The sequence below is a fragment of the Schistocerca americana genome, chromosome X (genome assembly GCF_021461395.2).
Source record: "Schistocerca americana isolate TAMUIC-IGC-003095 chromosome X, iqSchAmer2.1, whole genome shotgun sequence".
In the NCBI taxonomy this organism is placed as follows: Eukaryota; Metazoa; Arthropoda; class Insecta; order Orthoptera; family Acrididae; genus Schistocerca; species Schistocerca americana.
In genome coordinates this window covers 138,421,011-138,434,555 of record NC_060130.1, presented here as the reverse complement: position 1 = coordinate 138,434,555, position 13,545 = coordinate 138,421,011, and the positions used below count along the sequence as shown (strand labels likewise).

At 40.6% G+C, this 13,545-nt stretch overlaps 1 protein-coding gene across 1 annotated transcript in view; it reads right to left on the bottom strand.

Moving 5' to 3' along the window:
- Positions 1-642: 642 nt before the first annotated feature.
- Positions 643-13,545, bottom strand: part of LOC124555866 (annexin-B12-like) — a 256,043-nt gene continuing 243,140 nt past the window's right edge. The window contains exons 7-8 of the mRNA XM_047129929.1: positions 9,672-9,784; positions 643-768 (exon numbers count right to left, since the gene is read on the bottom strand). Of these exons, the coding sequence (XP_046985885.1) occupies positions 643-768; positions 9,672-9,784 (239 nt within the window). The remainder of the gene's footprint in view (positions 769-9,671; positions 9,785-13,545) is intronic.

The window sequence follows — 13,545 nt, the reverse complement described above, 5'->3', positions numbered from 1 at the left end:
CACATGCTCGCATGACTACAGGAGATGAAGTCTTCTGAAAACTCAGTGCCTGTAGAACAGAACCTCTGTCACCAACTACATGTTGGTTCCCTGACATTCATTGAGTTGGGACTAATTTATACTGGAACCAAATGCACATTTGATTTATCTGTGGTATTTTTTCTAGCAATTGTGCTTAATGCACCTAAAAAGTATTATGAACTTGCTTTACTTGTGTTCATTAAATCACAAGAATTTGCAATTTTGCAGACGATTCATGGTTGGTGTCGAGGTGTTTGGAGCAGAGTTTGTTGACAGTCTACTGCCATCGTGTATAAATCCAAAAGGAAATTATCAAGGGAAAAAGATGTAAAATTGTTCACAGTATGAAAATCACAGTTGGTTACTATACATTGCATATACAATACCAAACTAAAAATATTGAAATTATATTTATTATGTAACTCAAAATGGACTCGCTTGAACACCTTACTTTTTATTTCATCCATTCATGATATAGTGTACATTTTTTGTTATAAAAACATCCTTTACCCAATTAGAGGAAACTCTGTATTAAGAATAAACATAAGTTACACTTAACTGTCACAGATTAAAAGTTCTTTTTGTATGTGATGTGTTAGTTTTGCAGTGAGAAAAGTACTGCTAAGTAAATTCTCTTAACATATATTTTAGGATGTTATAACCACCGGACCCGAATTTCGTCATAGCTGATCCTAAAGTTTCACCATACAAATGAAAATATACATTGTTTATGTCTGCAAGGTCAACCTGAAAACAAAAGGGCCACTTATTACAATTTCAGTATCAAAATTAGCAACAGCTTTTCTCTTACCACTGGAATGAATGAATACGTGTGCTTGTATGAAGAGCTCATAAAATAGCGTACTACTATCAAAATTTCTCTCTCATTTGGCTCTATTCAAAGAAATCAGTGTTGCTAGATTGTCATCAGTTTTCCATGAATTATCAGACATTTGGTTTGTTAATAATTCTGAAAATTCTAAGTTGTGTTAATGCACACAACTGGAGTAAATTATCAAGAATAGTACACCGTGTACATGTGCCAGTGGTCTGGCTCTTTACATCTCAGATTCTGATAATTTTTTGTATGTCAATAGTAGTATTTGTTTGCATGAAGACACCTAAATAAATTTTTTTGGACCATTTGTTTCTGAGTTACTAATTTTTTAAATTTCCGAAGTTCTGCAATTTTTTTCACCGTTTGGAACCTTCAAATGGCTGTACCTCAAAAACTATGACTTACACACCTGAAATATTTACCAGTTCATTCAGTTTCTTATAAGGTTAAAAAATTATGCTGCTTTACTATATTTGTAAAATAGTTGAATTTTTCAAAACTATGTTTTTAAAATTCTTAGAATTTCAAAGTCATATTATTTTTCTTTTGAACAATTTGTTATTTATACACTATATGTAGTTATGTACACCGAATTTCATGATGGTATTCCAATGGAAACATAGTAAAATTTTATTCTACTGGTAAGTGCAGCATCCAGCACAATCGGCAGGACTACACACTTATTACAAAGTTTTAATGGAAACGCCGGCCGCGGTGGTCTCGCGGTTCTAGGCGCGCAGTCCAGAACCGTGCGACTGCTACGGTCGCAGGTTCGAATCCTGCCTCGGGCATGGATGTGTGTGATGTCCTTAGGTTAGTTAGGTTTAAGTAGTTCTAAGTTCTAGGGGACTGATGACCACTGCTGTTAAGTCCCATAGTGCTCAGAGCCATTTGTAATGGAAACCTTAGATGGAAAGAATCATATAAGGCTGTGCCATATCATTGCTATTTTTCATTTAATGGCAATTTATTGCATTATTAGAATTTAAAGTCTGTATTGGCCTTGCCAGGTTAATTATGAAAATATTTGAACCTACAATGTAAAACACTACATGCACAAAAAAGACTAAAAATAATTTACTTAACTGTGCCTGTATTTTACAGATACATTCATATTAGTTAATATTTAGTAATTAACCATTTGTGTAGCTGTTACTGTTTAACAGTGAGTTGTTTAAATGCCTTTCAGTGAGAAATTTTCTATTCATCTTCAACAAGAAAAAACATAATGATCCAGTTAAAATCTTATTACACTCTAAGATAATACATGCATTCTTCTTTTATATGACATTACTTAGTCCTCTAAAACAAGAGTGACAGATTTTCGGTATAACAACACATTGTTTTGCAACATAATCTCTGAGGGTTTTCGCTTCTCTTCATGTGATAGTCTGTATGTTCTTCCAGTGGCTGTTGTAGGGTGTAATTTACAAAGTATGAAGTTCTTTGGAACAGTCAATTAATGTGGTCTTCTTGGGTATGGAGGAGGAGGAGGTGCTGATCACAAGGATGCATAAATAAAAATTTGACTTCTACTTCTTTTTCATCTCTTTCATGTCAGACAACCTATCTACCATTTGTCATAAGTGCAAGCAACAAATCCTGTAATCTGTTCAAAGGACATGTCACGTGCATCTGGACTGCTAGAATTTTATGAACATGAAGGCCTTCAAAATTGGAACAACTTTTGCTTTAACATTGTCTGCTCAGATGAATAAATGCATGATATTTCTGAGTCCGTGGGACTGCTGTGGCTTCATAAAATATTTTTGCTAATATCCTTTCTTCTGCTGCATTCTCATCATTTGACACATACAAAAAAGTGACTGATTGGGTGTTTGCTTTACCCCACTCAAACATTTGGGAGGGAGTTAATATTTTGTTATTGATTGGATTTTACAGAGTAGCTTTTTACTGTGCCACCAACACGGTCGCACACACTCTATGTGAAGTAGCATAAAAATGCCATTCTCCCTCAGTTCCTTAAAAATCTTCAGCATAATGATGTAAGTCAGTAAAGTTTTTTCAGTACTTATATTTTAGACCTGAACATCACTGAAGTAATTTTTTTTTCAAGTTAGGAAGAAAATCAAGTTTTATGAACACTCTAAGCTGTTTTGAATACGCATATAAGTACTGTGTTGTGCATCAAACTGTCTGATATAGAAACAAAACTGTTGTCTTGTAATAAACAATACATGGATGCACTATGGCCATGGAATCATTCCAGTGGATTCATTGGGCACAAAAGAATAGTGTTCAGCAAAGTCACATACAAAGTTGCTTCTTTCTGTATTAATGAAGTTTTCTTCTCAGAAAAAAAGTAGACTGATGTTTTGCAACAGTCATGTTGTTTTAGTTGTGTTAGCAGTGTACAAGCATCTTGCTCGAATCTCTGTGTTGATTTGGTTACAATCTGAAACATGCAGTGATCAACAGTAATCCACTGCTTGTAAGGTATGTTTTCTATCATTTCCTCTTCAAGTGCAGAAATTAAGGCATCTGTAAAAGTACTTGCATCAGGTCATTACTGATTGATTTGTGAGACATGAAGTATTTGTTAATCATAATTTTGGACATGCAGTATTTGTATGTGGGAAGTGGGCTTCCATATTCTGGTGTGGTGATCTCACTCAAGTTTGCACCAGCAATCATTAGGTTCACATTTTGATGAGCTGTACAAATGCAAACAATGTTTGTCCCACTTGTACCAGCTAAAATACAGTTTTTTGGACTTAATTCAGCAAATTTTAAGAATCCAGTTTCGACCTGTGTGTAATTTGATTTGATAAGTTTGTACACTTGTCTTCGATTTCCAAAAAAATAATTTCATTGGGCTTGCTTAAGATCCCCATCATTTATCTCTACCCACAGAAAAGTAATCCTTTCTGCCAGGCATTTGCCAGCTAATATCATCAGTACAGTAAAATTCTATCACTAACAGAACAGTCTTGGGAAATAAGGACTGTCCAGGCTTAGGATCAGAAGTAGAGACTATGACCTTTTCTGTCACTAGTAGCCGAGTGGTCTAAGGCGCTGCAGTCATGGACTGTGCGGCTGGTCCCGGCTGAGGTTCGAGTCCTCCCACGGGCGTGTGTGTGTGTGTGTGTGTGTGTGTGTGTGTGTGTGTGTGTGTGTGTGTGTCCTTAGGATAATTTAGGTTAAGTAGTGTGTAAGCTTAGGGACTGATGACCTTAGCAGTTAGATCCCATAAGATTTCACACACATTTGAACATTTTTCTGTCACTAGTTTTTTGTTTTTCTTCCTGTGTAGTTTCTTACTTCAAACTCCTTTTCTATACAAGTGTACAGCCAACTTTTGGGTAGTGAAGTCAACACCAAAAGTTTTTCACTTTTGTTGGGAGTGTGAAATTTGTCTTCAAACTGATCAATTATTTCTGTTTATGGGCCATCACAGCCACATATTTTCTGACTATCACCAGTTTCTCCCTAAAAGAAGGTTTCATCTATTTTGCATGTAATTCTTTTGGCTTTATCTTTGCAATATTTCTTTGAGCTGATGTATTTCTTTTTTATTTTTTGGGATTATCCTATTGCAGTCAAAGTAGTGTCCAGAAAATGCAAGCTATCTTAAACATCCACAAACTGCCAGGGGCAAGAAATGTGCTGCAACTTGGTTGTACCATTCCATAAGATTCTTTGTTTTCTGTTAATAGCAGTTTAAGATTTCTTTCAGTCTACATAAAGTGCAGATTTTCATTCCTTCTTCAATCCCGAAGTTCAGATCAATCATCTAAGAAGTTGAATTTCTAAGATCATTAATCAGCCAGTGCGAGTTTCTCTTAAGGGATTACAACAAAATTTTGACCACTTTTTATCCATAGTTCCATTTTCTTAAGAAGTAAATGAAAGACAAACCACAAGCATCAAAAAGATGAAACCTGTAAGAATATAAAAATGTAAAATTGATTAGTTTACATTGTATTAAAACAATAATTATGAAGAATTAAAAAAGTACAACACTTTTTTAAAATACCATTTTACAAACCTATTAATGTAGTACAGTGATTAGTGCAAACACAAAAAATAAAATTAAGTCATATAAAATGAAAGAGACATAATATGCATTACATTATTTAGTTCGTTGTATTGTATCATTTACTACAGTGTTAAAACCATAAACTGAAGTCTGCTTAATTATGCCACAGTAATTTCATTTTAAATTAAATTTTATGAACTGCCTGCTTAGGGTGTGATGTAGTTTGCAAAGCAAATTGCACTAAAATAAAATTTATTTTAGTGTGTTCCTATTGGGACACAGTCATGGAATTTCTCGCACCCATTAACAAGTAGTGTATAAGAAACAATTACTTTCAAAAGAAAAAAATCTATTTTTGCAATTTTAAGAATTAAAAAAATTATTTTGGAAAATTTACTTTTTTGAATATAGTTAAGTGGCATATATTTTTAAACATTTCAAAAAACTGAATAAATTGGTACAAATTTCATGTCTGTAAGTAAAATACTTTCTGAGGGAGAGCCATTTTAAGGTTTCAAAAAACGTTATTGCATATTTTTCTGAGCTTTAAAAATTAATAATTCAGAAACAAAATGGCAAAAAATTACAAAATTCTAACTTAGCAGTGTTCAAATTTTTTTTTTTTATTGATTGGTTTCACATGAACGCTTAGGTATGAACTCTTCCCAACGCTACCATAGCATGAGAACTAAGTGCAGTTTGATAAATTTTACTAAACATTTTGCAAGGATAAGTGTAGTATCGATATTGTCACCACAAGTTATCTGAGCTGCTTACCACACACATTTTCAGGCTTGACGAATTTATTCATGGTGTGCTCAACATCCAGATTATTGCTACCCTTGAATTTAATATTCTTACACCCACAGTAATTAAAACAGTCATAATTAATTTAAATGCCACTTGCTTTGTTCAGTGGTCAAGTGACAGACTAAGGACCAAAAGGTCTGGGAATTTGCTTCTCACTCAATTGTGGAATTTTTATGTATTGCATTTTGCTTATTTCACTTTTGACAGCATTTGTTAATGTGAAAATTGGTTGGTTCTATTGCAGTTCAGAGTCAAGATTAACTTGTAGTCCCCCTATAAGTGGCTGGTTCAATTAGTTTTAACATTGGAGGAAGGCAAGAGCATGCCACCACCAGTGAGGCCATGCCTGTACTCTGTGCAAGATTACCTTAGGGGTGACAGCCACGACAAAAGTAGTGTGGTGAGACTTATGTTGCAGGCACAGTGCACATTTACAGTAATGGTATCCCAAACTACCTGCAGCTTAACCTTTGGTTTGATTACAGCTTTACCTTAATTAATTATCATTTTATTTATACCATCTTCTTTCCAGTTATAATGCTTATTGCATCTAGAAATAAACCAATGTTTTTGGAAGTCTGAATGACTATTATAGAATAAAGAAGAACTTAAATTGGATTTGCCTCTAATAGTGTGATGTGTCCACTTCAATGATATGTAATGAAATGGGTAGCCAATAGATTTTTAAATACTGCAAACAGGCTTTATTAAAAATTGGTGACATTACACTTGCTACATAAAACTGTAGGGGCACAACATGAATTGAAATTCTGTGCAACCATTTGAAAAGAGAAGCAGCAATTATAATGGTCCTGGGAATAACAGTTGAAATGTCAATGAAATGAATAGGATTGTCTTCTTGGTAATAAAATTGTTAGATAAGAATGTATTTTGAATTAAAATAATACGTATATTGCAAATTCATAATTTTTTAAACTGAAAGTCTCCAATAAGGCATCATTTGGCCACAGGTAACAATTTTATGGTAAATTATTGGACTCTGGCATATTGGTAAATTTATGTTATGAGCGTGATCAGCATACGGACATTAGAAATCAAGTGTAACATCACTTCTGGAGGAATGAAATGGGCTAAACGTATTGGCAACTACAATCTGCAAAAAACTGTAACATAAGGGTTCTCTTACCACCTCACCCTGTCAGGAAACAATGAAATTGTAGTCTGATGAGAATTACTGCAAAATTTCGGTGTGTATGAGATTAAACATAAACTGGGTACAGTAAAATGCCAAATACTGAACCATACAATACTGTGCAATTGCTTTGATCAATTAAATCATCAAAATGGCAGAAATGAACAACTCATTGAAGTCCAATAAGTGCCATAACAAGACTTACAGATATTCTGATGACATCATGTTCATTGGCTTTGCCAACTCACCGAACTGTGCCTTCTAATCTAGAATGGATTTAAAGCTCTCTCCAGATTGATGTATTTGTCACCACAATGTACAGTCCATAAAATCACTTAAAAGCAAACTATATATGGCCAGTGTTCTATCTCTCTTTGCGCGCGCGCACACACACACACACACACACACACACACACACACACACACACACACAACATTGGACACAACTACATTGCTATGCCACACTACAAAGACACCACCTGCTTAATGATGCTCCAAAAACTTCTACGACTAATTTAGATATGCATGATGCAAATAACATAGTCTTAATAATACTTGCAGACTATGCTTATTGCATATTCAACCAAACAATATATACTTTACAGAAGTTTGTCATGAGCAAAAGTACATCTGCATATGAACTCTACAGGCCACTGTACAGTGTATGGTGAGGTGTACTTTGTATAAATATATATTACTTTTTGTTGTACTCCACTGCATATGATGATTTAAAAATGAATATACACTCCTGGAAATGGAAAAAAGAACACATTGACACCGGTGTGTCAGACCCACCATACTTGCTCCGGACACTGCGAGAGGGCTGTACAAGCAATGATCACACGCACGGCACAGCGGACACACCAGGAACCGCGGTGTTGGCCGTCGAATGGCGCTGGCTGCGCAGCATTTGTGCACCGCCGCCGTCAGTGTCAGCCAGTTTGCCGTGGCATACGGAGCTCCATCGCAGTCTTTAACACTGGTAGCATGCCGCGACAGCGTGGACGTGAACCGTATGTGCAGTTGACGGACTTTGAGCGAGGGCGTATAGTGGGCATGCGGGAGGCCGGGTGGACATACCGCCGAATTGCTCAACACGTGGGGCGTGAGGTATCCACAGTACATCGAAGTTGTCGCCAGTGGTCGGTGGAAGGTGCACGTGCCCGTCGACCTGGGACCGGACCGCAGCGACGCACGGATGCACGCCAAGACTGTAGGATCCTACGCAGTGCCGTAGGGGACCGCACCGCCACTTCCCAGCAAATTAGGGACACTGTTGCTCCTGGGGTATCGGCGAGGACCATTCGCAACCGTCTCCATGAAGCTGGGCTACGGTCCCGCACACCGTTAGGCCGTCTTCCGCTCACGCCCCAACATCGTGCAGCCCGCCTCCAGTGGTGTCGCGACAGGCGTGAATGGAGGGACGAATGGAGACGTGTCGTCTTCAGCGATGAGAGTCGCTTCTGCCTTGGTGCCAATGATGGTCGTATGGGTGTTTGGCACCATGCAGGTGAGCGCCACAATCAGGACTGCATACGACCGAGGCACACAGGGCCAACACCCGGCATCATGGTGTGGGGAGCGATCTCCTACACTGGCCGTACACCACTGGTGATCGTCGAGGGGACACTGAATAGTGCACGGTACATCCAAACCGTCATCGAACTCATCGTTCTACCATTCCTAGACCGGCAAGGGAACTTGCTGTTCCAACAGGACAATGCACGTCCGCATGTATCCCGTGCCACCCAACGTGCTCTAGAAGGTGTAAGTCAACTACCCTGGTCAGCAAGATCTCCGGATCTGTCCCCCATTGAGCATGTTTAGGACTGGATGAAGCGTCGTCCCACGCGGTCTGCACGTCCAGCACGAACGCTGGTCCAACTGAGGCGCCAGGTGGAAATGGCATGGCAAGCCGTTCCACAGGACTACATCCAGCATCTCTACGATCGTCTCCATGGGAGAATAGCAGCCTGCATTGTTGCGAAAGGTGGATATACACTGTACTAGTGCCGACATTGTGCATGCTCTGTTGCCTGTGTCTATGTGCCTGTGGTTCTGTCAGTGTGATCATGTGATGTATCTGACCCCAGGAATGTGTTAATAAAGTTTCCCCTTCCTGGGACAATGAATTCACGGTGTTCTTATTTCAATTTCCAGGAGTGTATATGGCTTGGTATGTGTCTTAAACACTCTTACCCTATTTCCTCTCTCTCTCTCTCTCTCTCTCTCTCTCTCTCTCTCTCTCTCTCTCTCATAGATATATGATGAAGGCAGTAGAAATCTTGCAGTTTTCCATGAATATCGGTTATCTAAATAAACTCAACAGGGTTGAGAACAATATTCCCTTTTTCCCCAGATATGCCCTTTTAGTCTTTCATATGAACTACAAAAACATTCAGAATCATAGCAACCTGTATGAATTTTGTTAATATGTACTGTGATGCTGATGCTTATTAAAGTATAGGTCTAAACAGAGGAGCAGTACTCTGGGTAGGTCACACAAACACCTTGTATAGTTTTCCTTATGGATTTGGCAGTTTTACAGAACTTTCTCAACAAATCTAAGTTGCCCTTTCACCTTCCTTACTACTGATTTCATGTGTTTGTCGCATTTCATATTGATTAATGAGGCCAATTGGGTACATTTTCGATAGGATTAAGAACTTATGACAGCAAATTATGCTTTCCACAGTAATGTAGAATCATATTGCAGCAATTACTTTAATCTTCACCTTCTTGTCTTGTCATAATATAAAGAGATTACCAGAAAAGCCACAAGGTATCCAGAATTCTAAGTTGCCCATTGGAGTTCCTTATAAAGAAAAAAAACTTGGCGTTTTCCTTACCTCTAATCTCAATACAAAAATTCTTATTAATTTCTCATATTGATCCTCTTCATTGTGAATACATTTGTATATTTCTTCTGCATAAAAGGCAAGTGGATCTTCTATGATGTTCACTGAAATTGTTGGAATCAGTTTTAAGTAATGGTTCAGAGGTGTAATGTTATTATTATTATTATTATTATTATTATTATTATTACATTTTATAACTACACTGCAAATATTAAGGAAGAAAGTAACTTTAGCATGATGTGTCACTGTCAAGTAGCATAGCTCTATGAAGCTTGGACCATACATAGAAAGAACTGCTAAAATATAGTACTGAATGTAATTGAAAGAAATATGCAATTACAAAAATAGAAATGACACACTTTTCAAAGACAGTACTTACACTTACCACAATTTATGGTGATCCCGTGGATGTTACAAAGGCAGAACATTTTACTTAATGGGGGTTTTGATAACCGAAGGCAGCAATGCCTGCTCTGCAAATGTTCCCATGCTGGCAACAAGGCTGATAAGGAGTTCTTGTGCTAGGGCAATACATTCCTCCACCAATGCGGTTGGCAACAGCTGAATAGTCACTAGTGCATGTGGAATTAAACTTGGGGGGAGGGAGGGGGACACCAGTCTATTTGCTTGAAGAAAAACACACACACACACACACACACACACACACACACACACACACACACACACACACACACACACACGTATACAGACACAAGCAGACATATTTAAAGACAAAGGGTTTGGGCAGAGATGTCAGTCGAGGCGGAAGTGCAGAGGCAGAGATGTTGAATGACAGGTGAGGTGTGAGTGGCGGCAACTTGAAATTAGCGGAGATTGAGGCCTTGTGGGTAACGGGAAGAGAGGTTATATTCAAGAGCAAGTTCCCATCTCTGGAGTTCGGATAGGATGGTGTTGGTGGGAAGTATCCAGATAACCCGGACGGTGTAACACTGCTGAGATGTGCTGGCTGTGCACCAAGGCATGTTTAACCACAGGGTGATCCTCATTACCAACAAACACTGTCTGCCTGTGTCCATTCATGCGAATGGACAGTTTGTTGCTAGTCATTCCCACATAGAATGCATCACAGTGTAGGCAGATCAGTTGGTAAATCACGTGGGTGCTTTCACACGTGGCTCTGCCTTTGATCGTGGCTCTGCCTTTGATCGTGTACACCTTCCGGGTTACAGGACTGGAGTAGGTGGTGGTGGGAGGGGGCATGGGACAGGTTTTACACCGGGGGCGGTTACACGGATAGGAGCCAGAGGGTAGGGAAGGTGGTTTGGGGATTTCATAGGGATGAACTAACAGGTTACGAAGGTTAGGTGGACGGCGGAAAGACACTCTTGGTGGAGTGGGGAGGACTTCATGAAGGATGGATCTCATTTCAGGGCAGGATTTGAGGAAGTCGTATCCCTGCTGGAGAGCCACATTCAGAGTCTGGTCCAGTCCCGAAAAGTATCCTGTCACCAGTGGGGCACTTTTGTGGTTCTTCTGTGGGAGGTTCTGGGTTTGAGGGGATGAGGAAGTGGCTCTGGCTATTTGCTTCTGTACCAGGTCGGGAGGGTAGTTACGGGATGCGAAAGCTGTTGTCAGGTTGTTGGTGTAATGGTTCAGGGATTCCGGACTGGAGCAGATTCGTTTGCCATGAAGACCTAGGCTGTAGGGAAGGGACAGTTTGATGTGGAATGGGTGGCAGCTGTCATAATGCAGGTACTGTTGCTTGTTGGTGGGTTTGATGTGGACGGACGTGTGAAGCTGGCCATTGGACAGGTGGAGGTCAACGTCAAGGAAAGTGGCGTGGGCTTTGGAGTAGGACCAGGTGAATCTGATGGAACCAAAGGAGTTGAGGTTGGAGAGGAAATTCTGGAGTTGTTGTTCTCTCTGAGTCCAGATCATGAAGATGTCATCAATAAATCTGTATCAAACTTTGGGTTGGCAGGCCTGGGTAACCAAGAAGGCTTCCTCTAGGCGACCCATGAATAGGTTGGCATACGAGGGGGCCATCCTGGTACCCATGGCTGTTCCCTTTAATTGTTGGTATGTCTGGCCTTCAAAAGTGAAGAAGTTGTGGGTCAGGATGAAGCTGGCTAAGGTAATGAGGAAAGAGGTTTTAGGTAGGGTGGCAGGTGATCGGCGTGAAAGGAAATGCTCCATCACAGCGAGGCCCCGGACGTGCGGAATATTTGTGTATAAGGAAGTGGCATCGATGGTTGCAAGGATGGTTTCCGGGGGTAACAGATTGGGTAAGGATTCCAGGCGTTCGAGAAAGTGGTTGGTGTCTTTGATGAAGGATGGGAGACTGCATGTAATGGGTTGAAGGTGTTGATCTACGTAGGCAGAGATACGTTCTGTGGGGGCTTGGTAACCAGCTACAATGGGGCGGCCGGGATGATTGGGTTTGTGAATTTTAGGAAGAAGGTAGGGGTGCGGGGTGTCGGTGGGGTCAGGAGGTTGATGGAGTCAGGTGAAAGGTTTTGCAGGGGGCCTAAGGTTCTGAGGATTCCTTGAAGCTCCGCCTGGACATCGGGAATGGGATTACCTTGGCAAACTTTGTATGTGGTGTTGTCTGAAAGCTGACGCAGTCCCTCAGCCACATACTCCCGACGATCAAGTACCACGGTCGTCGAACCCTTGTCCGCTGGAAGACTGACGATGGATCGGTCAGCCTTCAGATCACGGATAGCCTGGGCTAAGTTGATGCCTGGGCTAAGTTGATGCCTTCGCCCAAGCCAGATTACGCTGCCATATTCTATTTTCTCAGGCTTGTCTAACATTTGGCATTACCCCCCAAGGGCCTCACACTTAAAAGTTCCCATCTCAGGCTGCAACCCTTCTTTCCATCAGTCCCTATACCAGTTCCAAACTGAACAATCCATTGCCCTCACCCACCTAATCCTTCACCTACACATCAACTTAGCCAATGAACACACCCGTCAACTCCTATCCTTAATAAAAGTCCTTAATCTTTCCTCTCCCACATCCACACCGGCTGTTCAGAGCATCCTCCTACGGGCCAACCGCAAATTAGAATAGCATGCCACCTTCCACCTCAAAAAAACTATCCAATCTCCTGGTTTTCCACCTCCGGAAAGGCAACTCACTCACCCTTCACAACCTTTCCAGCAAACCTCAACCTCCTCTCATTGCACACAAACCCAGTCTCTCCCATCTACTCAATCTCCCACTTCCAGCTCCACTCCCTCCAAAACCTCAAAATTCCAATCAACACAATCTGGAACCACAACACCCTAATTCAGTAGTTAACCTTTCCTCCAAACCTCTCTCCCAATCCGAAACCTCTGTCCTATCCAAAGGCCTCACCTTCAGCCCCACTCCCAGTTTCAACCAAACAGCCCTCGTCAAAGATTTACTGTCCTACTCTCGTACTCTCTGCTGGAAATATCACTTTGCCACGAAGAAAAATGATCCTAATCCTACTCCCAATGATCCAACTCCCCAGGACACTATCCAAATTGAACCCTGCCTGGAACAGTTCCGTCCTCCGTCGCAGCAGGACCCACCTCCTCTTCCTCAAAATCACCCTCTCCAATCCTTCCAGGATTTTCTGACTTCCAGCCTTGCATCTCAATCCTCCTTAAAAAACCTTAAACCTACTCCCAACATCACCACTGCTGAAGCCCAGGCTATCCGTGATCTGAAGGCTGACCGATCCATCGTCAGTCTTCCAGCGGACAAGGGTTCGACGACCGTGGTACTTGATCGTCGGGAGTATGTGGCTGAGGGACTGCGTCAGCTTTCAGACAACACCACATACAAAGTTTGCCAAGGTAATCCCATTCCCGATGTCCAGGCGGAGCTTCAAGGAATCCTCAGAACCTTAGGCCCCCTGCAAAACCTTTCA